At 40.2% G+C, this 27960-nt stretch overlaps 1 protein-coding gene across 3 annotated transcripts; it reads right to left on the reverse strand.

Annotated features, from left to right (window-relative positions):
- Positions 1-27818, reverse strand: CCDC77 (coiled-coil domain containing 77). 3 transcript variants are annotated; one of them, XM_026502707.4, is made up of 13 exons: positions 27707-27818; positions 24689-24744; positions 22610-22663; positions 20729-20972; positions 17740-17882; positions 12001-12097; positions 11055-11130; positions 10013-10104; positions 8418-8566; positions 3516-3735; positions 1928-2053; positions 1675-1827; positions 1-916 (listed from the first exon to the last, which is right to left on the reverse strand). In XM_026502707.4, the coding sequence occupies exons 3-13, from the start codon at positions 22645-22647 to the stop codon at positions 770-772; spliced, it is 1485 nt and encodes a 494-aa protein (XP_026358492.2). In that variant the 5' UTR covers positions 22648-22663; positions 24689-24744; positions 27707-27818; the 3' UTR covers positions 1-769. The 3 variants fall into 3 exon arrangements, with proteins under 3 accessions (XP_026358492.2, XP_057174937.1, XP_057174936.1); XM_057318954.1 differs by having other exon boundaries at positions 1-1827; positions 22633-22663; positions 27707-27810; XM_057318953.1 differs by having other exon boundaries at positions 1-1827; positions 27707-27810.
- Between the last annotated feature and the right edge of the window lie 142 nt (positions 27819-27960).

Raw genomic sequence — 27960 nt, forward strand, 5'->3', positions numbered from 1 at the left:
TCTTTTCAATTACATTTTTATTGAAAAATAGTTGATTTAAAATATATAATTATTTTTTTAAAAGCATGTTATTGGTAAAATAATGATCTTTCATACAAGGATCACTGAAGTTTCATTCACTCTTACCAAAGTGGCACCTTTATTTTTCTAGATGCACGTTTTGCTTAAAAATAGAGTCTCTGAAAAAAAAAAAAGAAAAGAAAAAAGAAAGAAAGAAAAAGACAAGACTAGGGTCTCTAGTGCCCTCTGGTGAAACTTCCTGAGACTGGGTATCCAAAAAAGGAATTCAGCTCATGGTGGAAGAAAGTTAAATAACAGAATTACTACCTGTTTACGTGTGATAAATTGTGATTTGCTGCCTTGGGCAACCTCAGAGGATGCCTTGATCTCAGGCAGAGTTTCAACTACTGACACTCAGTCAAGCTCACAGCAAAAAATACTTTCTTCCCAAATTTTCATCATCATTGCCTTCTTAAAAAAACAAAAAGCTGTCATTATATTATGAATGGAAGAAATAATGTGGGAAAGTCTTTAAGTAATTCAGGTTATAATCCAGACCAAAAACACAAAAAAGGTTAACAGGACAGCAAAAATGATAACTAAAGCTTAGCATGCAAGAAGGGCTCTTTTAGTGGTCCCTAATTCTTAGCCCCGTCTTCTTAATAACGGATAGCACGATTCTAGCCAACTCTGTGCATAGTTTCTGGGAGAAGAGGACCTTTTCCTCAGATTTCAGAAAGCAGATGAAGGCCACGTCTAAACGTACACATCAACAGAGTCTAAGTTCATTCTCCAGACCGAAGACTTTGGACTTAAGGTTCTTCAGTTCTCCTTGTAGCTTATGTGCCCGTCTATTGCTGTCACGCACCTCACACAGAATGGCAAGATCCTGGTTTGCCCGCGCATTAAGTGTTGCCTAGAGATTTGGAAAAAAAGAAGAGGAAATGATTATGGCACATGCCAGGGGAAAGAAATCAGTCATAAAGACTAGGCTATGCTGGTTCCTTTTTGGGAGACTTTTAGCACATAAGATAAATTCAATCCTTAGCTTGCTTAATGACTAATAGAAAGGAAACGTAGAGTAAAATTAAAACAAAAGGCATGAGACTCTGCTTTCCTATACAATAGTAAAGAAGCCATAAGATAGACATCAACAAACAATAATAAGTAAAAAAAGAGAACAATATAAACATTACTGGTAAATTTGCCAATGAAAGAAAAGCGTCTCTTCTATAACTAACCTTGTTCGGCACATAGCAATCACTTAGGATATGTGGATGACTCGTTAAATCTCTTTAAGAAGGATTCTGAGGCAACCTGAATGCTAAATAAAGCTGTGTTTGACAGGGAGAAATTACTTCATTACTTACCCACTCTCCCCATTGGTAAAACAGACACAGTTCTTTTCATCTACTTCTTGAACTGGGAAGGATGAAGCTTTCTGCTAAGTTTCACTCAGATGGAAGTACGATGGCGCAGGCAAGCAATGATCTGTCTACTGTGTCCTCCCTGTGGTGTGTACTTAAGCTGGTCTTGGTGAGACTTAAAGGATGGCGGTCTGCTATAGTCTACCATCAGGGAAAGAGCACATCTTTCTTCTGAGGAGCCCTCACGACCATGGTTCCTTACCTGCACCCCTCTTCCCCCTCTCAGTAATTCAGAGTCAGCAATTACCTTATAGAGGATTTGTTCCAAGTCTTTCAGCTTCTGCCGGAGAATCTTAATATCTGTCTTAAAGCCTTCTACTTCCAAGATACGCCGATTCTCCAAGGCCTCATAGCGTCTTGTCATCACCTGTAAACGCTTCCCCATCTTGTTAGTGCGATCCTAAATATAGAGACATGGCAAGGCATTTGTGAAGACGAGGGAAGCATTCCCAGAGCATCCACGCTTCCCACTCCGTCAGAAGTGGCCGAGAATTTTGTACCTTGAAGATCTCTCTCCTCACTCCCTCCTCCTCACGAATTCGGGCAAGTTCCTCTTCTAGGGAAATGCACTGCTCTTGATACATGTTGGACAATTTTTTCTCTTGTACTAACTTATCCTTGAGGGACTGCAGGTCAGAAGGAAAATAAAATTACAATTTTGGTAATTCAAATAGCACTGAGGTAACGAAAGAAAGGAAAGAAATGATTTCCATTAAGTCTAAAACGAATTAAGGAACAAGACGGCAAGGAACTCTGGAGAACATGTGAAAGCCTCCTATTTCTAGATGATTCTCTTAACCTTTTTCTAAAGTGTCCATAGTAGAAATTCTTTATTATTATTATTGTTATTATTTTTAAAGATTTTATTTATTTATTTGACAGAGATAGAGACAGCCAGCGAGAGAGGGAACACAAGCAGGGGGAGTGGGAGAGGAAGAAGCAGGCTCACAGCGGAGGAGCCTGATGTGGGGCTCGATCCCGTAACGCTGAGATCACGCCCTGAGCTGAAGGCAGACGCCCAACCGCTGTGCCACCCAGGCGCCCCCATAGTAGAAATTCTTTAAAATAAAACAAATATTTTTGGCTCTGAGAAGGACCAGATAATGCAGTTCAGAACTGTACCAAGTAGGACATGACAATATGTTTTGGGACACATTTCTGAAGCTCTTCTTTAAATAGAAAGAACAAGAACACATAATATACATGTTCCACTGAGCAGTGGGAATGATCGGTAAAAACCTTAATCAGATCATGTTTCTTCCTAACACACAATCCTTCAAAGACAATGTTTACAGCCAAATAGTCTTACAAGGAATATAAAGGCCCTGTAAGGCCCTTCGTGACTGGCTGCAGCCCACCCTTCCAACCTCTTTGCTTAGCACTGCCTTCTTGCTTATTCCTCTATGACCACAATGATATTTCCTCTCTTACCCGAACATACTTTAGGCTTGCTCTTCCCTCTGCCTGTAATGCTCTTCCCCTAGGTCTGTATGGGAAGCTCAGTACCATTTTACAGGTCTCAGCAACAATATCAGACTTCACAGAGGGTCCCTGTGCTTCCCTACAAAAGCAGACTTTCAGCAAATATATATATAATCTTCATATAATCTTTTTAATTCCTAAATACCACTTTTTAATAAGCTATCATTTTCTCTGTACCTTCTCACCCATTAAACTTTTTATTTATTTATTTAAATAATCTCTACACCCCATGCGGGGCTTGAACTCCTGACCCTGAGACCAAGAGGCATGCTCTTGCCATTGAACCAGCCAAGTACACCCCTACCCATTAAAATGTAAATGCCATGAAGGCAGACCTGGTCTAATTTATCTACTGCTGTCGCCCTGGAGCTTAGCCCTTAGTAGGAGTGCAATAAATATTTGTTGAATGAATAAATGAATTTTCTACATTCCCAAACACTATCATGACAAGCTACTCTTTGAAACCTATTTCTTGAGGCTGCTGCTACAACAGCTTCCTCGACTGAATGGATCTTGTATGACAATTCTTAGGTTCTTTGGAATTCTCTGAGTTCTTTCAACTATTCCAGAAAAATTAGCAATTTCCGTAAGACATAAGAAAACTACCTTAATATATTCATTTTGGTTGTGATGAGTCTCATGGATGACTGGCCAAACTTTTCCAATTTTATCTTCTTTCTTCTTACACTGCATGCTGTATTGCTTAATCTTTGACATCAAATGATCCTTTTCAAGCATCCATGACTTCTCTTTATTTTGGTTTTCAAATCTGAGTTGCAAAAAGTCTTTTGTGCTCTCATAGAGGAGTTCTTGGGTGTGATGGAGACTACGAAAGAAAGTACAAGTGTGGACACCAAGATGCTTTGTGGTATATATGATACGTAGTTACTCAAACAAAGGGACAATACAGGTTCTTTTAAAGTTGTACATAAATTCTATAAAATATCATTAGCAGTATTTAAAACACGCTTAATCTGATCACTGGCAAACCTACACGTTTCATTGGACAGAGTGTAATGTACCTACCCACACGCACTAGCTCACAGACTGGTCTTTTTTTTTAAGATTTATTTATTGTGCACCTGGGTGGCTCAGTCAGTTAAGCCTCTGCCCTCGGCTCAGGTTATGATCCCAGGGTCCTGGGATCGAGTCCTGCATCGGGCGCCCTGCTTGGTGGAGAGCCTGCCTCTCCCTCTACCCCTCCCCACTGCTCATGATCTCTCTCTCTCTCTCAAATAAAAAAATTAAATATTTTTAAAAAAGATTTATTTATTTGAGAGAGAGAGAGTGCGTGCACTCACTGCGTGGGAGGAGGGGCAGAAGGAGAGAGAGAATCTCCAGCAGACTCTCCGCTGAGTGTGGAGAACAATGCAGGGCTTGCTCTCACAACCCTGAGATCCCAACTTGAGCCAAAATCAAGTTAACTTGCTTAACTGACTGTGCCACCCAGGGGCCCAACATAGACGGGTCTTTATAGGTATTTTCCCAATGCTAATTCCAGGTTACATCATTAAAAGATTTACAGAAATAGCTACACATAGCCTGCACAAGTATGGACTATTCCCTGACTCAGGGTGAACACAAGTTCTAAAATGTCGAGAATAGTTTTGGTTTTGTTTATGCTGTGCTCCACATGTAAACTGCCCGATATCAAATCTTGTCCTTTTCTCAAGATCAGCTTTCTCCATGGAGAGATCGTGACAACCTTAGCCCATTTAGTTTCTCCATTCTCTGAAATTCTGTATCAGTTTAAATCTCTACCCCTGTGTAATAATTTGACACTTGCTCATACACTGTGTCATGTTTTATTTCTGTATTTTATTTTTTTTAAGATTTCATTTATTTGAGAGAGTGAGCGAGTGAGAGACAGAGAAAGCATGAGGGGGGGGGAGAAGGAGAGGGAGAGGGAAAAGAAGACTCCCCACTGAGGAGGGAGCCTGACTCGGGGCCCAATCCCAGGACCACAACCCGAGCTGAAGGCAGACGACTAACTGACTGAGCCACTCAGGCGCCCCTGTCATGTTTTAACCATCAACAGGCATAGTTTCATTTCTTTTTTTTTTTTTTTAAGATTTTATTTTTAAGTAATCTCTACATCCAACGTGGGGCTCGAACTTACAACCCCAAGATCAAGAGTCACATGCTCTATGGACTGAAACAGCCAGGCACCCCCACATGCGTATTTTCTAACCTCAGTGAAAGCATATCCCTTGTTTATCATTTACTTTTGCCCTGCTACCACCAGATTGTCAAGAACAGCACCAACTACTAAACATACAGTGTACTAAGTAGCGTCCTGCTGACTACTGAGATTTAAGAATAGGCAAATGATGTTTCTATCTTCAAAAAAGGATATCCCTAGAAGTTAGCAACTCATCAGTTTAACATCAACACTTTCCAGAAAAATACTGTATCGAATGATCAAACTGCTTGCAAAGAATATTAAATACCATGAGCAACCACTATAATTTCCCACTGACCAAATAATGTCAGACGAACTTAGTTCTTTTCATGAGTAACAGGATACACAGATACGGGGAACATGATAGCATAATGCAGGCACAAAGCAGGGTAACGGTCATCAGACGAATGTATATATACTCAGGTATACGTGTATGTGTATGAAGAGAGACTGATTCAGTTACCACAAGATCTCTCTTGCTTTCAATGAGTTATTTTATTCTATTTTACATTATGTTCTCGATTACAAACTGGGCAAGTAATAGTCTTGTTAATGTATAAATGGTTTGAAAGTGAGACCCAAAGGACAGTCATTAAAGGCCTAGGATTTCATGCCATTCAATATCCTTAGGATGATCTATCTAACGTAAGGGACTGATTATATGCTCAGATATGCAGATAATGCTAAACTACGATGGTTATTAATATTCTAGAAGACAGATATAAAATTATAAATTACTGTGACAATTTAAAAACACCGTCTCCCTAAAAACAATTAAAATCCAATGAAAAGTGAACATGCTATGTGTAAGCACAAAACACCAAAAATAAAAATGAAGATGGAGACATGCTGGCCACATGCAAACATATTACACTGTGTTAAAAGAAACAGAGCCTGCAAGAGCCAGAAGGCATTTTCCCCCCTGTATTGGCCAGAGATCTTAATTGAAGAATCACAGCTAATTTTAATCATCACACTTTTTTTTTTTAAGTAGACTCCACACTGGTGTGGAGCCCAACGTGGGGCTTGAACTCATGACCTTGAGATCAAGACCTGAGCTGAGAGGCGCCTAGGTGGCGCAGTCCTTAAGCGTCTGCCTTTGGCTCAGGGCGTGATCCTGGCGTTCTGGGATCGAGCCCCACATCAGGCTCCTCTGCTGGGAGCCTGCTTCTTCCTCTCCCACTCCTCCTGCTTGTGTTCCCTCTGTCAACTGGCTGTCTCTCTCTGTCAAATAAATAAATAAATAAAATCTTAAAAAGAAAAAAAAAAAAAAGACCTGAGCTGAGATCAAGAGTCATACACTTAACTGACTGAGCCACCCAGGCGTTCCAATCACCATACTTTTAAGTGGAGGAAGAGGCACTAGAGAAGTTTAAGACGACAGTGAAAGAAGACAAAAGGATGTTAAAAATGTAACATGAAAAAAAATTTTTTAATGTAGAATGTTTAATGCAAAAAGAAGAAGTAAGACGCAGCTTGATAAGGATGACCAAGTATTGGACAAATGTTTATTGTGTGCCTGTTATGCATACAGGGCAGGACAGAGGCCACAGCAAGCACCCGGGGAACAGACTTAACTCCAATAGGTGGCGATAAGTGCCACCAGCGGCAGGAGAGTCATCACAGGAATGTGGAGGAGGAAAAATTGAATTCTGCCTGGGGAAGTGTTCAGAGAAGAGGTGACCATGAACAGCAAAGGGCTTGCCACACGGCAAGGATCCCATAAGCAACAGACTTTAGTAGTCAGACTGAAGGACGGGGTAGAACGCAGCAGGAGAGGAAGAGTGGAGACGGAAAAGGTTAATCTGGTGCCAGATGACAAAGATCCTAGTAATTCACGCCAAGGTAGCAGCACTTTATCAGAAGATAAATGGGGAGTTAGCACATGTTTTTGAGCAGTTGGTAACCCCTAACGGAGGCGAGGAACTGCGCGTAACAGTGAGGAAGACTGCAGAAGGCAGTGGGATCAGTGACAGGAAGAGCAGTTAGGTTACTGCAGCAATGTAAACAAGAAGACGCTAGGGGGCGCCTGACTGGCTCAGGAGGGGGAGCACGTGACTCTTGGGCCTCAGAGTCGCGAATTCGAGCCCCACATTGGGGGCAGAGATGAGTTAGAAACGTAAAATTAAAAAAAAAAAAAAAAAAGAAAGCTTGAACCAATGTGAGAAAAATGAGAGGGACAGAACGGACTGGAGAGGCTTCCCAGGCTCATACTCAGTAGGGCATGGAATTCAGCAATAAGAGAGTGGGGAGTTGAAGATAACTCTAAGGTTGGGAAGCTTGGAAACAGGATGGATATCATTGAACTAAATGGGAAAAAGAATGAAGTAGTAGGTTTGAGATGGGACAAGGGAGTGTTTCTTGGGAAAGAAAAACAGTCCGATTCAGTCACGGTAAATTGGAGGTGTTGGAACATTACTGAAGAGATCTGTACAGCACAGTCTGGCCACTGGAACCAGACAAAAAGCTGAGGAGGGTCAGACAGGTAGAAGCATCAAGACAGGTGTTACAGAAATCAAAGGGATAATTTCAAAGAAACGGTGGTTAGAGGTACCAAATATGCAGAATGATACTAGTTACAACAAGGACTGTAAAGAGATAACTGGTCATGGGAGTTAACAAGTCAGTGATGACTTTAGAAAGGGCACACTTAGTAAAACGGTGCGGATGAAATCAGGCTGCAGAAAGGTGAGGAATAAAGGCAGTGAGGACAGAGTTTGTGGTTTTTGTACAAGTACGGAGTCATTTTTCCCACACTCGTGAAGGACCAAACAAAAGGAAAGGTCCCTACTGTAATGGGCTGAGTCGGATAACCTGTCAGTGGAGAAGAGAGTATTTCTTTTTTTTTTTTTTTAAAGATTTTATTTATTTATTCGACAGAGAGAGAGACAGCCAGCGAGAGAGGGAACACAAACAGGGGGAGTGGGAGAGGAAGAAGCAGGCTCATAGAGGAAGAGCCTGATGTGGGGCTCGATCCCAGAACTCCGGGATCACGCCCTGAGCCGAAGGCAGACGCTTAACCGCTGTGCCACCCAGGCGCCCCGAGAAGAGAGTATTTCTTAACCACTAAGATCAAGCTAAAACTCTAAAGTGGGTTAAACGGAGCATGTGGGATACTTGCCAGCTCTTCAAGAAAAGAATCAACAGCACCCCTAGAGGAGCCTGGACACCCACCTACATAGAGGCAGGGGTGTCTGACGAAGACACATTTTTCAAAGTCCCTTTCAGTTCCACAGTCCTATGCTGCTGAAGGACAGAACCGTTAACTTTTAAGCCACTCAGAAAAATTAATAAATCTGTCAGGTACAGCTTTCTTGAACACTCACTTTTTGGTAAGCTCTTTGATTTTGTCCTGATTTCTCTGGTGATGAACTTGTATTTCCTCAATGCGAATCCGTCTATCCTCCATGAGCCCTTCAACTTGCTCTCTAGAAAGCTTGGTCTGCTCTTCCAGCTGGGCCTGCAGTGCTTCCACCTAGACAGGCCAAAAGGGGTGAGGTATCCACTCCTGTCTTGCTTCCACTTATTTCTTACCTCGAAAAGCGAGTCTTTCTCCAGAAAACTTTAAAAAACAAAACAAAAAATCCACAAACAAAAGCACAGCAGCAAAACAAATAGAAGAAAAACCTTAAGTGTACTCCTTTTTATGTAATGTCTTATAAATGGGGTTAAGCTACACAGGAGCAAGCTCTGGCCACGCTAAACAAAGCATCTGCATCACACATGAAAAGTTAGCAAACCCAGTTTCCTCTACCCTAACATTCTCAGCTTTTCACTATCTCCCTTTTGGGATTCTTAGGACTATCTCCCTTCTAAGACTCCCCAGCTGCATAGAAATAGAATGATTCTTTTCTTCATTTTTAAATTTAAAAAGCGGAGCAAAATCAGTATCATGTAATTTCCTTCTCCGATTCTGGCTGTCATGACTCCAAATGGAGATACTGGCCAAAGGCAGAAGCTGTCATTTAAAGCAAAAGCAACAGACTCCTCTTGCACCCCAGTGAGGACAGAAACTTGAGTGCACCTAGAAAAAAAATCTTGGTGGCAAATGATACACAATTACCACGTGGTAAAAAGATGATTGGTAACTTGAAAATACATGCACTAAATAAAGATATACCCCCACAGGTCAATCTATCAGCAAAGACAATTGTAACTCTGTGTCTCCCCTAGGCCAACCACACAGGGAATTCTTACTGTATGATAGTTTTGTTGGGTAGGGCTAAGCAAATAAGCTGAATAAAGAGAAGGTTCAGAATACCACTTCTAGAATGGCTGAACAGAGAATAGTTTTAAAACATAAACTCTTGGAAATTAGGAACAACCTAAATTTTCTTAATCACTTGATGCCAAGATATAATATGTGTGCAAGGTCATCAAAAAGAATGAAATCTTGCCATTTGCAACGACGTGGATGGAACTAGAGGGTATTATGCTAAGAGAAATAAGTTAATCAGAGAAAGACAATTACCATATGATCTCACTGATATGTGGAATTTAAGAAACAAAGCAGAGGATCATAGGGGAAGAGAGGAAAAAATGAAATAAGACGAAATCAGAGAGGGAGACAAACCATAAGAGACTCTTAATCTTAGGAAACAAAGTGAGGGTTGCTGGTGGGGGGATGGGGTAACTCGGTGATGGACATTGGGGAGGGTGTGTGTTGTAATGAGCACTGGGTATTATACAAGACCAATAAATCACATACCTGTACCCCTGAAACAAATAATATATGTTAATTTAAAAAAAGGGAAAAAAAGAAATGAAATCATATGTACACACACACACACACACACACACACACACAAAAGGAAAAAAAGAAAAAAAATATGTATGCAAGGAGATACTTATATGATAACACACATATGATATGTTACACATAGCTAAACTTGTGGACAGAAACTATTCTGGTCTGCTTTACCTGTAGGATAAGTGTTTGTATGTCTCTCTGGTACTGCTCAGAACTTTCTTCCTTCTCTCTCATTGCTGGTTTTCTTTTGTTTACTTTAGAATCTAAAATAGAAAACAAAAATTAATCAAGACCTTTACTTAGTTTTTCTCTTGGCTACTCAAGCACCAGCAGACCTCTGCAGAGGAGTCTGGTTTCATTCACCAAGAAGAGAAGGAACGGAAGAAAAAGGAAAGCATACAATGACTATAGTAATACTTTTTCAAATGGGAATCTCTCTAAAGGAACTCTGCTAGAATGTCTCCTGGATAATAATATTCATCTTTCTAAAGAATATACTAAATTTTCCTTTGGAGTTTTGTCTATTTTCTTCATAAAATCTTATTTAATCAGAAAAGGTAACGAATAAGGAAAACTAAGTCTAAATATTTGGTTATGATGGATCACCCAATTTTCAAAAGACAAAATTATTTTAAAAATAAGCAACACTAAAATTACACTGAACAAAATTCCTAGGATGATTCAAGAAGCTCATGCTGGAGAATAGATCTTAAAAGTTCTCATCACAAGAAAAACAAATCTGTAACCACGTGTGGTGATGAAAATTATCTAGATTTATCATGGTGATCATTTCATAATATATACAAATATTGAATCCTTACATTGTATACTTTGATGTTATATGTCAATTACATCTCAATTTTCTAAAAAAAGGCAAAGAAAGAAATAAAATTGGGATTTCCATTTAAAAGAGAGAGAGAGAGAGAGAGGAGAGACTGAGGCTTAGAAGCTAATCAACGTTCTGTGATCCCAGAAGTTATCCAAATCTGTTTTATGACTTGTCACCTGTAAGCACATTTATTATGTATTTTTTACTCTCCTTTATTAAAACATCATGGGAAGGTTAAAGGAAAAAAAACTCAGTGAGATCTTAAACCAGCAGAGATATCATTATGAACATTCATTATTACCACATAGTAGAAACAAAATCTAATTATTTGCACTGTGTTTTTGAATTCTACATCAATGAGAATTTATAACAATTTGCTGGTACCTGCTCTGAAAGCTGAGGAAGATTCATTCTGTTCACATATACCTACAGCCTTGATAGTCTTTGAGTGAATGCTGACCTGAAGAAGCAAAAAACCCCAAAAAGTATAGAATTAGCTTTCCTATAAATGTTGTATTTCACTTTTTAGCTTTACTTCTGAAGATCAAAACACTATTCATAAATCCAATAGGTCAAAATTGCCATAATCATATAAGGATGTCCTGTGTGGGAGACACCAAAGTGGACAAAGTAACAAAGTGGATAAAACTCAGTACTAGTGATATAAACTAAAAGATTAAATTTCAGGGTTATTTAACGATATCTGCTAAAAGAAAGGGGCGGGGGATCTTTGGCAAGGGCCTTTAGGAAAATAATGGGAACACAGAAGCATGCATATGTAGATATGCATAAAGATGTTCACTGAGGCAGTTTACAGAAGAGTAAAAATGGAAAAACTATATGTACACATAAATATTTCTATATGAATGGAAAAAGAGCTTTATCTCTGGGATAAAAGAGACTGCCACTTTTACATGACAGATTTTTGAAATCTGTCTGTTTTTAATAAAGACCATATATTACTTTCATCATCAGCATAAACTAAGATTAAAAAAGAAACCTGAGTATTGCAAACTTGCTCCCACACTAAGCTCCTGCTTTCCTCTCTAATCTCACCCCAAACATCCACTCCTCTGTGCTTTAAGGTTTCCAAACAGTGAAATGGGGTAAATGATGCCACTTTCCCAAGGTTTTTTGGGGAAAAAAAAAAAAATAAGTAAAAGCACAAAGCTCTCTGTAATTATAGAAAGTGCTTTGAAGACTTAGAGATTATGACAGCTAATTCTCCTTCTATCTTTTTTAGCAAGTTCCATAATTGCTCTTACTATGGACCCCAGTCTGTAGTTTTTAAAAAGTCATGCTTACCATGCCGTAACCAGAGATAACTTACTTTGTTTGGAGGCTCCTTATAAAAATAGGTCACTTCTCCAGTGTCTGTGCCCACAAGAGCCAAGAGACTCTGAATCTTTTTCTTGTCTTCTAGCTCCCTGCAATTCTCATAGAGAGTAAGCACACATTGTGTTCAGAGGAAGCAAAATTTTCTATTTAAAGGTTCTCCTTTCTGATTTAAAGACAATGGCAACATCAAATTAAAATTGAATAAGATTTATTGAGACCTTAGCTCTAATTTTTAAAACATCAGATATTTATATTCAGAAATTCAGAGAGAAGAGACCAGAAAATAATTTCTTAGTTGGTTCTAGAAGAGAATTATAGTGGATGCTGGGGTACACTGTTCAGATGCTCCCCTTCAGCACTGATGGGTTCATTCCTCCAACTCCCAGCAATGTTGCAAGCTGTGGCTCACAGCTAAATCTCTCTCCAGAATTGTCCTCAGTCAAGAAGGACTGCCTTAACCAACTGTATACTCAATGGACAGACCACACCCAGTGCCTGGCTAATGAGAGGGCAGAAAAGTCCAATCCCCTTGCCTCAATTCAGGATATCTCTGAAGGGCCATCCCAGCTTCAGGGCACCCTGTGGCACTGGCTGAGGTCTTCTGTAGTTAATTAAATAGCTCAACTTCTGTCCAGACTTTCCTTTTTCCTTCATAGGTGGTTATTCCTGAGGGCACTCTCCAATAAATCTGCAAGCAAATCTCCATTGCAGAGTCTGTTTTCCTGGGAACCCAACTTAAGACAGTTGGTATCAGAAATGGACCAAGGAAGCAAACTCTAAAACGAGATTTCAGAGCCTGTGATATGGAGATGGCTTATAGAACATAGTGTTCTTGGGGCGCCAGGTGGCTCAGTCGGGTGAGCATCTGATTCTTGATTTGGGCTCAGGTCATGATCTTGGGGTCATGGGATCCAGCCCTGCGTTGGGCTCTGTGCTCAGCACAGAGTCTGCTGGCGATCCCCCCCCCCTTTGTCCCACCCCCCGCTTGTGCTCTTTCTCTAAATAAATAAAATCTTTAAAAAGAAAAAAAACATAGTGTTCTTAGGAACAAGACAGATGGGTGGTTAACAGGGTACAGCTTAAAAAATTAAGATAAATCAAAGATGGGTGCCTGGGTGGCTCAATAGGTTAAGTATCCAACTTTTGATCTCAGCTCGGGTCTTGATCTCAGGGCCATGAGTTCAAGTTCCGCATTGGGCTTCATGCTAGATGTGGAGTCTACTTAAAATAAATGAATGAATGAATAAATAAAACAAAATAAATCAAAGATGGAGGGAGGCTAAGGGCAGCACCCTATACGAAATCACAATCTCTGACCCATTTTCCACACCTCAGCCAGTTTTAAGACTATTATTTGACAAAGAAGCTGGGTCCCCAGGAAGTAAGACTTGGTGACACCACAGCAAGTATACATGATAATGAGTCCCTTAGTCTTTCCCCAAAAGACCCATGGCCATTTATTTAAGTAATTATACACTGGAGAAAAGGAAATACCCAGGTAATTCAAGGACTGATGGATCCAGGGTCTGAACTGACATTAATACCTGCCATTATCATGGCACTGGAGTATATAGGAACCATGTAATCAACAGAATTTTGTTTCAGGTCCAGCTCACAGTGGGTCCACTGGGTCCAGACCCAATCCATGGTCAGTTTCCCCATCTCCAAACGTATAACTGGAATGGACATATTTGGTAGTTGGCAAAACCTCCAAATTGATTTCTTGGCTTCTGGGTTAAGGTAAGAGGAAGACTCTGAAACTGCCCCTCCCCACCCCTGCCAAGATGGTAAATAAAGACTTACAGGATGGTAACTATCAAATCCCCATTTAATTCACAGGATGACCTATACAAACCAGAAGGATAACAGTGGACTACTACCAAGTAGGTCCCAATTTTAGTCACTGTCCTAGATGTAGTGTTTTTGCTGGAGGAGATTAACTTGATTTTAGGTACATGGTATATGGATACTGATTAAGCAAATGTATTCCTTCTCATTCCTAACAGAACCAGGAATAGTTCTCATTTGTGTGGAGTGAACACAGTATACTTTTACAGTCTTTCCATAAAACCATGTTAACTCTTCTGCGTTCTATCAAATAAGTCTAAAGAGACCTGGATCTGGCCATAACACAGATCTCATTAGTTCACTACTAATGATATCAGATTAAATTAGACTGGATAGACAAGAAATGGCAGGTGCATTGGAACCCTTGGTAAGATACACGCGCTCCAGAGAGTTGGAAGTAAACCTTACAAAGCACATCAGTGAAGTTTTAGGGGTCTGATCTGGGCATGACAGGACATTCTCTTCAGAGTAAAGGACAAACTACTGTACCTTACCCTTACCAGGAAGAAGAAAGGACTCTTTAGGTCTCTTCAGAGAACATATTCCATACTCTGGAATACTGCTCTAACCCATATCAAGTGACATGGAAGGTGAGCTTTCAATGTGGCCCAGAGTTGAAAGGAAGTTCTGCATTAGGTCAAGGCTAAAACTATTAAGGAGACTGAGTTGGTAATCAAAAACCTCCTGACAAAGAAAAACTCTGGACCTGATGTCTTCACTAGTGACTTCAACCAAGTACCTAAAGGACAAACACCAATAACTCTCAAACTTTTCTAAAAATTGAAGAAGAGGCAACACTTCCTAACTCATTTTACGAGACCAGCATTACCCGGACACCAAAGCCAGACAAAGACATTACAAGAAAACTGCTACAGACCAATATCCCTCATGAACATTGATGTAAAAATCCTCAACAAAATACAAGCAAACCAAATTCAGGAGCATATTACATGGATTATACACCATGATTAAGTGTAATTTATTTCTGGAATCCAAGCATAGTTCAGCATATGAAAACTGATCAATGTAATACACCACATTAACAGAATGAAGGAAAAAAACCACAATCATCAATTGATAAAGAAAACTCATGTAATAACATTCAAAACCCTTTTATGAGAAAAACACTCAACAAACTAGGTAAAGAAGGAAACAACCTCTACCTAATAGAAGCCATGTTATGGAAAACCCACAGCTAACATCAAACTCAATGTTGAAAGACCAAAAGTTTTCTTCTACAATCAAGAACGAGACAAGGATGCCCACTTTCAGAACTTCCATTTAATACAGTATTAGAAATCCTAGCCAGGGCAAGTAGTCAAGAAAAAAGGAAAAGACATCCAAAGTGGAAAGAGAGAAGTAAAATTATCTTTGTTCACAGATCTTATATGTAGAAAATCTAAGGGTTCCACAAAAACAACAAAAACCAAACAAAACAAACCAAGGAAATCCTATTAGAACTGATATTATTAGAGAATTCAGCAAAGTAGCAGAATACAAATTCTTCATGCAAAAGACAGTTTGCATACACTAATGGTGAACAATCTGAAAAGGAAATTAAGATAATAATTTGCTTTACAACAACATCAAAAAGAATAAAATACTTAGGAATTAATAAAGAAGTGAAAGACTTGTATACTAAAAACACTACTGAAAGAAATTAAAGAACACAGAAATAAATGGAAGATTTGATATTATGAGGTCAATATTACCCAAAGCAGTCTACAGATTCAGAGCAACTCCCATCAAATCTCAATGACATTTTTTGCAGAGACAGAAAAATCCATATGGATTTTTAAAATCCATATGGAATCTCAGGGAACTCAAAATAATTAAGACAATCCAGAAAAAGGCCGCAGTTGGAAGACCCACACATCCTGATTTCAAAACTTACTACAAAGTTACAGTAATCAAAACAGTGTGGTACTGACATAATGACAGATCGATAGACCAGTGGAATCGAACGGACAGCCCAGAAATAAGTCCCACATGTGTGGTCAAGTGATTTTCAACTTTCAATGGAGAAAAGACAGTCTTCTCAACAAATGGTGCTGGGAAAACCGGATATTCAACATGCAAACGAATGAAGGTGGACCCTTACGTAACACAATATACAAAAGTTATCTTAAAATGGATCAAAGACCTACCTGTAAGACCTAAAACTATAAAACACAGTGGGGGTGCCTGGGTGGCTCAGTCGGTTGAGCGTCCGACTCCTGATTTAGGCTCAGGTCATGATCTCAGCATTGTGAGATGGAGCCCTGTGTTGCGCTCTGCCCTGGGCGTGGAGCCTGCTTAAGATTCTCTCTCCCTCTGCCCCTTCCCAACACTCAGGAGTGCTCTCTCTTAGAAAAAAACCCAAAACTATAGTGATATTGGATTTGGCAATGATTTTTTTAATATGACACCAAAAGCAGAAGCAACAAAAGGAAAAGTATACCAATTGGACCTTACAAAAATAAAAAGCTTTTGTGCATCAAAAAGATTATCAACAGAGTAAAATGGCAACACTCAGAATGGGAGAAAACAGTTACAAATCAGTTATCTAATAAGGGATTAAATCCAGAATATAAAAAGAACTCTTAAAAACTAAACAACAGTAAAAATCAAAGAACCCAATTCAAAAATGGGCAAAGGGCTTGAACAGACACTTCTCTAGAGAAGACACACAAATAGCCAATAAGCATATGAGAAAAGGCTCAATATCATTCATCGTTAGGACAATGCAAATCAAAACATACCCATTATTAAAAAATAGAAAAAAATGTTGGTATGAATAAGAAACTGAAACCCTTGTGTACTTGCGGTGGGAATATAAAATGGTGCAGTCACTATCAAAAGCAACATGGTAGTTCCTCAAAAATACTAAACATAGAATTAGCATTTGATTCATCATTCCACTTCTGGGTATATACACAAAAGAACCGAAAGCAGAGACCTGAACAGGTATTTGTATACCAATGTTCATGGCAGTATTATTCACAATAGCTAGAAGGTGGAAACAATTCAAATGTCCATCAGTGGACAAATGATAAACAAAATGTGCTATGTACATACACTGGGATATTACCTTAAAAAGGAGTGAAATTTTGATACACGCTACAACATGGTTGAACCTTGAAAACATTACGCTAAGTGAAATAAGCCAGACACAAAGGCACAAATACTGTATGATTCTACTTATATGAGGTCAAATACATAGACAGAAAGGAGAACAGTGGTTACTAAGGGCTGGGGGCGGTGATGAGGAGTTATTGTTTAATAGGTATAGAGTTTCTACAAGGGACGATGAAAAAGTTCTAGAGCTGGACAGTGGTATGGCTGCATGATAACATAAATATACTTAACACCACTGCACCATGCACTTGAAAATGACCAAAATGGTAAATTTTATTTTAAGTATATTTTACCACAATTAAAAAAAAATTTAGTAGTGGACGTTGTGGAACACTGCTCAGATGCCACCTTCAGGACCAAGAAACCCATCACCCAAGAGCTGAGTTCTTCTCCAGGAACTGCCCTAGGCTGAAGGGGGCTGCCTCCCTCACGTTTACATCCCCACCCTGGTGACAGCCTACATCCAATGAGTGATCAGTGTGGAGTACAAATGGTCAACCCCTTTGCTCTGAATGGCTGTCCTGGCCTAGAGCTCCCTGTGGGGTTGGCTGAGGCCTCTGCTCCCACAGAATCACAGTTCTAATTCTCCCTCTGCCCAAATCTGCTCATAGATGTTATTCCTGAGAGTCTTCCTACTAACCATCTTTGCCTCCATCTCAGAGCCCGCTTCCTGGGGAACACAACCTAAGAGAAGAACCATAGAGAAATGTGTCTTGTTTAGTGTAATTTAGAAACAGAACTCCAATATTTCCCTTCCACTTGGTACCTGATTCTCAGTCGGTCATTTTCTGAGTAGAGGCGTAAAACATGCTCCCGCTCCTGGAATAGGCAGACCTGTATATCACTTAGAGCTTTCTGTAGTTCAGCAATCTCTTCCTCCCTCTGCTGCAAATCCCATTCCAGTTTATGCTGGGGGGGGGGAGGGGAGAAAGGTAGTTGAAAAGATATTGTGCTTCACAGGAGTATTTCTGATTGGATATGGTGGATCAGTTCATGCAGAAATATTACAAAGTGAATGGTTTCACCAACACAGAATTCAAATGACAACAACAAGTTGTATACAGACTTGAGCTTAAAAGCTGTAGTGTGAGTGTGATGTTTGCCTATACCACCGAAGCTCTTGTATCTTCCTTTTACAGATTACAGAACCCTAATGCCACATGATTCACTTGTTCTACTCACACTTTTTTTTTTAATGCTTTCTATGTAATAAGGATTATAAAATTTTGGAAAAAGATAAAAAGGTATGATTCTTTTTTTTTTTTTTAAAGATTTATTTACTTATTAGGCAGAGAGAGACAGCCAGCGAGAGAGGGAACACAAGCAGGGGGAGTGGGAGAGGAAGAAGCAGGCTCACAGCGGAGGAGCCTGACGTGGGGCTCGATCTCACAACGCTGGGATCACGCCCTGAGCCGAAGGCAGACACCCAACCGCTGTGCCACCCAGACGCCCCAAAAGGTATGATTCTTGCCCACAAAGTTGAAGAATTTTGCGCGGGGAGAGACATGCGAACAATTAAAATGAAATAGTTATTTCATGAAAGAGTGTGCATAGTAAAATGGTAGAAGGGAAAAGTACAGCAGGAGTAAAACCTCTGCAGGTCTTGGGAAGTCAGAGAACACAACCAAAATTGGAACTTAAAAGATGAAAACTGCCAGAGACAAGCAAAGGGCGGGTACTCTTGGGAAAGAGAAATACAGAACTATCAGAGCCTTAAGTGTTTGCGCAACCCCAAGTATATCAGGGTTGCTGAAGTGGACAGTGAGAGGCAGAGTAGAGAAATGTGAGGCCACAGGCTGGGTACTGGTAAGGAGGACACTGGAATAGTTCGGGGGAGACATAATGAGAGCTGGAACTAGATTTGAGGGAACAGTGATTAAGCTGTTGGAATGGGTGAAGCGACATTTAGGAAGCAGAGTGAAGAGGACTTACCAAGTGATGGAAGTAGGGGCTGGGGAGAATCGCAGGCAACGATACCATTTACTGGATACGGAATAAAGAACAAGTGAAGAGATAAGGAATGGAGGGAGCGGAAATGTTAGTGGTACAGATTATGTGTGGGTAGGGTAGGAAGGAGGAAGGTAGTTCACACATGGACACGTTAACATGAAACGCAGGAGAAAAGTGAGTCCGCATTGGTTATCTGGTGTCATCTCACATGTAGTAGTAGAAGGCATGACTGCAACGAGGCCATATATGGTGGAATCTAGAGCTTTCGTATTTAAGACTAAGGAAGGGGGGCTGTTGATGGAGACTGAGGAGAACTGGTTAGAGGTAAGACAGAAACTGGGAAAGGAAAATGACACGGAAATCAAGAAAGGATAAGTCTGCAGAAAGAAGAGGTCAATAGTGACAAACGCTGCAAAGGCCACGAAAAGATCACTTTGACTAGCAGGTTCCAGAGACCACAGGAGGTGCACTTTTAGTGGAGCAATGAGGACAGAGACCAAACTGCAGTCAGGAGGTCGCTGAGTGGGTGACAAAGTCAAACTATTCTACAGGTGTGGCTGAGAAAAGAGCCATTTACATAAAAGAGGAGTTAAGAGGGGAAAGTACAACTACAGAAGGCTGTTTTTTTAAGTTAGGAAAGACTTGAGTAGGTTTATATACTGAGGACAAAAAGCCAACGTCAGGCAAGAAGTTAAAAATAGAACACACAGAGAAGAGAGGTGATGAAGCAGGTTTCTGAGGAGAAAGGGCTAGGGGCCAGGGGGGCTGCTGGATCAGTGCAGCTTGAACGGGCAGAGACAGCTTGTCCCTGAAGCAGTAAGAAAAAAGAGAGATGGATATAGATGTAGGTAACTTGTGTGGATGGGCAGGAAGGGAGCACATGCGTGCGAGCTGGTGTCTCCTCTGTGAACTAGGAAACAATGTGGCCTGAGAGAAGAGGGCTAAGAAGGGGTTTCGGGCTGGAGGAGGGTGAAGGTAGGGCACAGATGTGCACAGGCAAGAAAACCGCTGTATAGTGACTAAGGATACGGATGACAAGTTCACCATGAATTTATTCTGTAATGTTGTATGTGACCATTCTAGAACAACGGTTCTCAACTGGGGGCGATTTTGCCTATGCCCCCGAGAAACTGGGCAACGTCCGCAGGCATTTTTGATGGTCATGACTGGGGGTTGGGGGGTGGGGGAGGACGTGCGCTACTGGTATCTAGCGAGTGGAGGCCAAGGACGCTACTAAGCAGCCTACAACGCACACGACAGTCTTCATGACAAACAAGTACCAAGCCCCAAATGCCAGTGATGCCAAGGTTGACAAATCCTGCTCCAGAAGAAGTGGTGGAGAACTGGACGAAATTACAGCTAGGGTTTGTGCTATGCAAGCAGGGCAGAAGAATAAGCAAGGGGTCCCATGCAGGCAGTATAGTTACTGAAGTGAAGCACCATGGAATTTGGGTCAGAAAGGAAGGAAGGTCAGAAGCTGGCGGGCAATGCTTAGAAACCTGAACTGTTAAGGGGCTACAGAGCTATCAATGAAGTTAAATGGAGTCAGGTGTAAGGGGGTGAAAGAACTACAAGCATAAAAGAGACCAAGTTGTAAGAGTTTAAGGTTTTAGAGGTCTAGCAGTTGGGGGAGATTATGATCCAGTGAGGGACCCAAAGGGTGGATAGGTAGCTAGGCTGCAGTAGAAAGGAATAAAAGAATTTCTTAAATAAAATATCTGCTTATGATATGAGCTGGCACTCGTCCCAGGAATGAACAGACTCAACCGGAGTCCAAAAAGGGCACAACACATCATCCCTTTCACCTGTGCATCACACGCTGCTTTGTAGAGTTCCAGTTTCTTCAACAGGTCTTCATTTTCTTCCTCACACTCAGCCATCTTCTTTTGGTAATATTCCAGAAGTTCCTGAGAAGGGCAGAGGACAGCCAGACGATCTTCTGTGGAAGGCAAGGGAGTGGACTCCATCGAATCCAAGAAAGACATTCCCTTCCACTTGGTGGGACCATTGAAGCCACAGGGAACATCATGTTTGGAGACAGTTGTCGGTCTGTGTAAAATCAGAAAGGATATATTCATTAAACTATGTGAACATTTATGAGACATTATAATTTCTTAAATAAAAACAGAGTTTATGTTCTTGAAGTGCTATAATTAAGGTGCTCATAAACCTTCAAAGTTTGATGTTCAGAGTTAGTGAGTAATTTTATGAATTGGTTTCCAAGTATTAAAGGCTTAAAGCTAGATTCAAAATACATGTTAGAAGAATAAAAAGATCATTTTAAAAAATGAAATATTACCCAAGTAAGACCAGGTAATAACAGAAAATTTAATACTATTAAGGTATATAGCAAAAGAACACTATACATTGCTGGTGGAGTCTAACTTGACATTACAGAGAGTAATTTGGCAGAATCTAGTAAAACCGCCATTCCTCTTGTCCTGGAGAAACTCATGCACATGTGTACAAGGTGACACACAGAAAATGTTTATAGCAACATTATTTGTAATAACAAAAATGGTAAACTTTCCAGACATCCACTCAATAGGATAATGGATAAACTGTGGAATCTTTATATATATAGAACATTATTCAAAGTCATTAGAAACTATGGATTAGAGATATCCAAATATGAATGAATCATCCAAACAACATTAAAAGGGAAAATGTACATAGATGCATATGTAGAAGATATTACCATTTATTTAAGATTGGAATTTGCCAAATGAAACTCTTTTCAGGAACAGGTACATGTAAGTGGCAAAGTTATTAAGAAAGGGAATGACAAATATAAGATTCAGGATTAGAAAACATAGCCTTAGTTAGTAACCACACAATCACATCAGCCTCGAGACATCTGAATTACACAGACCAAGACTAGACAAGATCAAAGGCTAATGAAAGGCTGGGCAAGAAGTTCTCTTTGTTTGCTTTTAGCAAACGAGAGCGGTCAGCTAAAACAATGCAAGTCAGAAAACAAATGGTGTGGAAGTGGAGAAACCCTGCAAACCCTAACCCACCTTGGCTAACTACCTGCAATTTACAATACAACAAAACAGACAGCAGTGTGGAGAAACTTTATACTGGATGCCCAAGGCAGTTAACAAAGGAGATGGTCAGCACCTTTAATAAGCAGGCATGTATAGAAGAGATATTAAAATTTACTTCCAGCTAGCATAAAGAAAATAAAAACCCTAGTATTTCCTCAATCACTAAAAGCTCATGACAGAAATGTTCTTTTACTTAATGTTTCATGTCTTCAAAGGGAGTTGCCTTATAACTACTCCGGGAAATAGATCAGGAGATGAACTAAGAGGTACTGGCTGAGATTTTGCAGTTGAGAGTTGTGGTGATGAGGACAAGGATGTCTGTCGTGCGGGAAGTTGATGGCAGAACCAGAATTAAAAGTCCCGTTTGCATGCTGGTTGTTTCCTCTGTAATCCAGGATCCATGGGCACTATACCAGGCTCGTTCAAACTGCTTGGATTCGGGTATTAACATTTAATATGCCCTAGTTTTAAATCCAAATTGCACATAAGAATAGAGAAATGGGGTCTAATACAGTTCAAACCCAGAGTATGGAAACATGCTTCTGAAACGTTTCTAGTTCCTAAACTAACTTGTACTTACAGCTACAAAACTCTTGATTCTTTAGCTAACAACTTGAAAATAAGCAAATGTCTTACTTTCTGCAGATGGGGGTACGCACCGGGGTAAAGTTCATGCTGTCCTTTTCACACCTGTCAAATACACAAAAATTCAAAATGAGGGGTCAGGAACAGACAAAAGAAAAAACAGGATACGCAGACAGGTTCCCTTTCCATCATTAACAGATGTACCTGCTGGTGAGAATGTGATGCTTTAAAATGTAGGATTCTTTAAAGTAGTTAAAAATCCTGAAAATCTAGGACTTTCAAATTTTCATAAGGCATTCGTCATTACTATTTAAATAAAATCAGAATGGTATCTAATGTTTGGATGGATAAGCACACACAAAAGAAAAGCCTCCTTAACATGAAGGTTGTCTGCAACAATGCAAAACGAATTTACAATCCTTTTGCTGAAATAGGAGGGAGATGCAGAAAAGTTTCTGACAAGTAAGGGACAGTAACTGGAAATTAAGGTATAGGGCCAATTATGCTAAATTTAAAAGAAATACTAAGCCACTGACATTTTATCTCTCTTTGGTGAGCTTTATTTATTGTTTCATCTTAGAGAAAGAAAAAATTACTTACAAGCTTTGTAAGGTCCATTTACAATCTCCATTCCAATTGCTAACATAGAGCTTGGGTTTCTCTATATGAATAATCTTATCACAGAAATTTTCATGAAGATAACCTCACGGTCAGGGAGGGAATAGCAGAGAAGGGGAGAAGGGCGAGAGAAGAGAAGAATGGGAGAGGAGGGAGGAAAGAAGGAGTGAGGGAAGGGGAGAGTTTATTAGCTTCAGGGAAAGCTGGCTTATCAAGCATGCTTTGTCAACCCATTCTGATTTTGAGCACGATCATGTAACATTCTGTTCTTGTGCTCTTTTAATTGGTATGTTTCTGTTTATAATCTTCAGTCCTTTGGAGAAGAATTTTGTGAACACGATTGAAAAGAGATAATAACTCCTGTTAATTCTATACGCCATTTCCCTGCTGGGAACCCCAGAGTGCCTCTGCTCCTCCTCCTTGAAACCATTCTTCATTTGGCTTCTAGGATACCACGTTCCTGGTTTTCTTTCTCACTGATCATTAATTTTCAGTCACTGCTAGTTCTTCTTCTTATCTATACTTACTGCCTTGGTGACTGTGTGTCAGTTTTAGAGGTGCCTGGGTGGCTCAGCCAGTTAAGTGTCTGCCTTTGGCTCAGGTCATGACCTTGGGGTCCTGGGATCGAGTCCCACATCCGGCTCCTTGCTCAGTGGGGAGTCTGCTTCTCCCTCTCCCTCTGCTGCTTCCCCTGCTTTTGCTCGCTCTCTCTCCCTCTATCTCTGATAAATAAAATCTTTAAAAGGAAAAAAAAAACCTCCATGAGCTACCACTACACACTCTGTAGAGTAACTAAAATTAAAAACAAAGAGATAATACCAAGTGTCAGCAAGGACGTAGAGCAACTAGAACACACACTACTAGTGGAAATGTAAAATGTTACACTTACTGTGATTGCTTATTTATGTATATACATATATATAAACGTATATATATGTATATATAAATGTGTATATTTGTATATATATGTATATATATAAATAAATAAACAAATAAATAAATAAATAAGTAGTAAGTCAAAACACAAACCTCCTCTGCTCGAAAGCCTCCTGAGGCTTTTTGCTTGAGTCAGAGAGCCAAAGGCTTTAAGATGGCTTCCCAGGTCCTACATGATCCAGCTACCCCAAGACTTCTGTGACCCCACCTACGACTCTCCCCCTGCTCACAGCTCCAACAACATTGGCCTCTGCTGTTCTTCAGACACGCTAGACAAACTTTTCTTCAGACTTCAAACTTCTATTTTATGATGTTCTTTTCCCATTTATCTCTATACGGCTTGCTCCCTCTCCATAAGGGTTCTAATGTCACCTTCTTGGTGAAGTCTTTCCTGACCATCTGGCATTCCCTTACCCACTTTCTCTGCTTTGCTTTACCACCATCTGACAGAGCTAGAAAATTGGTTTCTGCTTCTGTCATTCCATTAGCTTTCTTCTGCCCACCAACGCTTCAAGTGCACCATCTCTTTTTCTCACCCTCTCCTTTAAAATGACTACTCTCCTCCTTCGAACTCACCTCCTTCCACAAAAGTTCTTCAAACTGGGTGAATCTGTCTCTTGTAAAAAAACAACCTGGAAAGTAAAAATGGTAATTGGGTTGGTACGGTAGGATTACGGGCGACGTTTTTTTAACAGCTTTATTGAGATATAATTCACATTCCATACAACTCAAAGTGTACAACTCAATGATTTCAGTATATTCAGATATGTGCAACCCTCACAATTACAGAACATCTTCATCACTTCAAGAAATCCTATAACCTTTAGCCATCACCCTGTTCCACCTCCCCCAAGCCCTAAGCAACTACTTAACTACTTTCTATTTCTATGGATCTCCCTATTTTGGACCTCCCTATGAATGAGACCGTATAGTATGTGGTCTTCTGCGGCTGGCTATGACAGGCTGCTCTCACTTAGCAAGATGTTTTCAAGGTTCATCCACGTTGTAGCATGTGTTAGTGCTTCATTCCTTTATATGGCCAAGCAATATTCCATTTCATGAATACACGTGACATCTTAAAGATGAATGTCACTGTTCTAAAAATATTTAAGAGTAACTTGGAACTTTAAAAAAAATATTTTGAGTCTTTTTTTTTTTTTTAAGTAACCTCTATGCCCAATGTGGGGCTTAAACTCAAGACCCCAAGATCAAGAGTTGCATGCTCAGGACCCTGGGTGGATCAGTCAGTTGGGCAGCCAACTCTTGGTTTTGGCTCAGGTCATGATCTCAGGGTCCTGGGACTGAGTCCTGCATCGGGCTCCATGCTCAGTGGGGAGTCTGCTTAAGGAGTCTCTCTCTCCCTCTTCCACTGCTTGTGCACGCTCGCTCTCTAACAAATAAATAAATCTTAAACAAACAAAAATAATGAGTTGCATGCTCTACCAAGTGAGCCAGCCAGGCGCCGCAAAATAACTCCGACCTTTAAAAGACCCTTCTAACAACTTGTAACTTCTCTTCTTCCTCATAGTGACTGTCCTCACTCCTTCTCTTTCCTGTGACTACAGCACATCAACAAAAAAGGTGTCCACATTCACATCTCATTTAGCTTTATAACCTCTCACAATCTGACTTCTACAATAGCTGGAAGGCAGCTATGCTTCCCACTATACCGACACCTACTACAACGTCTGAACTGAAATTCCTTTTCTTGGTCAGCAGACACCCGAATGAATAAATTCAGCTGCTTTCTTGGTGTCCCATCCTCCATCCAGCAAGTCACTCTTTGACTTGTATGCTTAATTTGACAGTGTTGATCACCTTTTTTAAAAAAAATATTGTAGTTCAGAGCTTGGGCTCTGAAATCAAACAGACTTGGGTTTCAGCCAAAGTTTTGTCCCTTATTAGCTGTGTGCCAGGTAAGTTATTTCACCTCTCTACGTTCCAGTTACTTATTAAAAGATGGGAAGAATAGCATATATCATAGGTTGGTGTAAAGATTAAATGAGATAATGAATAAAGGGTTGAGCACAGTGTCTGACACATAAGTGCTCAATAAATGGAGATTATTATTATTTTTACTAATAATCTTCCTCTCTTGGTTCAAAAGGTTCTGTCTTCAACTTTCTTTTCTACTTCTTCTGTCCATTTCTGTGGGAACATCATTATTCTTGCTGTTTTTATGGTGACCTCTATTATCTAAAACACTACCTGGCATAGAGTAATAACTACTTATTGAATAAACAAATGACATCTTTAAATATCCTGGCTTGAAATTCCAATTATGTAAGGGACAATTTCACCTATATGTCCCATTGGAGCTTGAAATGTCTAATTCAAAAAAAAGTCTAACTTAAAAAATCACTCAAGTCACATATTTTTTAGCACTTCAAAGCTAATTCAGCATCTTCCAAGCAATCTGGACTTTAAAATTTAAATACATCATTTCATTACTCCTTCTCTTGACCTTTATCCAACCATATGAAAATCCTGTATATTCTATCTGGGCAATGACCATGTTAATTCAAGATTTCCATATCTTCTTACCCCATGACTTAACTGTTCTAACCACCTCTTTTCTCCTCTGGACCATATTCTCAAAAGTCATAAAATTCATCAGCGGCTCCTGATAGCCTAATGCATTAACTCAAACTCTGCCTAGACATCATGGCTAAGAACCAAACCTACCTCTCTAATTTCCTTCTACTCCCCTAAATGTACCCCTGGTTGTAGATAACTTTCTTGCCTCCATGCCCTTGTTGGTGAGCTTCCCCTAGCTGGAACATAACTCCCTCCACTGTCATAATTCCACTTAGTGGAACCTGTAGCCCTGAAACAAATAATACATTATACGTTAATAAAAAAATAATTTCACTTAGTGGAATCCAGTTAGTACCTGAAAACTCAATACTACCTCCTTCATCTCTTTCCAGAGTCTCTCCACCCAAACTGATCTATCAAAATGATCTAACTGCAAAAGAACCGCATCTGTAATTCTCTAAAAGTTAACATAATAGACTTCTTTGTTGCTATCAGTTCTCTAATGATGTGTATGTTCCTTGAAGATAGAAAATGGGCTTTACTCATTACTGTATCTCCCCCCAAAAAACAATGTCTGTTTATAAATAAGTTAATGGGTTTCAGGTCGCTTCTATTCCTCCATCTCTGTGATATCTTATTTAGGGTTGTTGTTGTTTTTTAATATAACCTTACCTTTCCTTACAATTAAATCTTGATTAGCATTTTGACATTTACTTTATTTACCCCCACAACAACTCTGTTAAGGACTTTTATTATTCCTTAATTCCACAAATGAGGAAATTGAGGGCTTAGACTATCTTGGGATGAGAGAATACTGGAACGCACTTCCAGGACCTCCAAATTCTATACTCCTTTTTACATTTCATCCCGTTGTCGACTCCCTCATTGCCATGGCTCCCCAATCCTCCAACCCCCCCCCCCCCCAAACCTTTCACTTCGCACGTTCTAACTTCCCTCTTCCGGTCCCCGCACTTACTTCTCCGACACTAGGTTTTTTTTAGCCCAAAGCCCCAATTCCCTAATCCCAGCATCCTAAACCCAAAACTCTTTACTCACGCCACACTAAGCCTCCGAGTCAGAGACCCCAACCGAAAAACAAAACTTAAATCCGGTAGCGCCGCGGCGCCACTGAGCGTGCACGAATCCGTCCAATCGCCCACAAGTTTACACGGCCTTTTGGATAGCGCACCAATAGGAAGGCTACTCACACAGAGGCGCGCCCTCCCCCCATTCCCCGCCCTTCCTCCCTACCGCGTGTAACCGCGCAGAGATCGCCGGGAAATGTAGTTTTACTTCTGTACACAGCTTCC

Source organism: Ursus arctos, unplaced genomic scaffold (assembly GCF_023065955.2).
Source record: "Ursus arctos isolate Adak ecotype North America unplaced genomic scaffold, UrsArc2.0 scaffold_26, whole genome shotgun sequence".
NCBI classification, from domain to species: domain Eukaryota; kingdom Metazoa; phylum Chordata; class Mammalia; order Carnivora; family Ursidae; genus Ursus; species Ursus arctos.

Excerpts from the sequence above, each read along its gene's own strand:
- CCDC77 (XM_057318953.1), bottom strand. The coding sequence starts at position 22,647 with ATGAACTTTACCCCGGTGCGTACCCCCATCTGCAGAAA. Across the intron at positions 20,973-22,609 it reads CGTACCCCCATCTGCAGAAA|ACCGACAACTGTCTCCAAAC; the intron begins GTAAGACATTTG and ends GATTTTACACAG. Across the intron at positions 8,567-10,012 it reads TACAAACACTTATCCTACAG|GTGGAAGCACTGCAGGCCCA; the intron begins GTAAAGCAGACC and ends TGGCCTGTCTAG.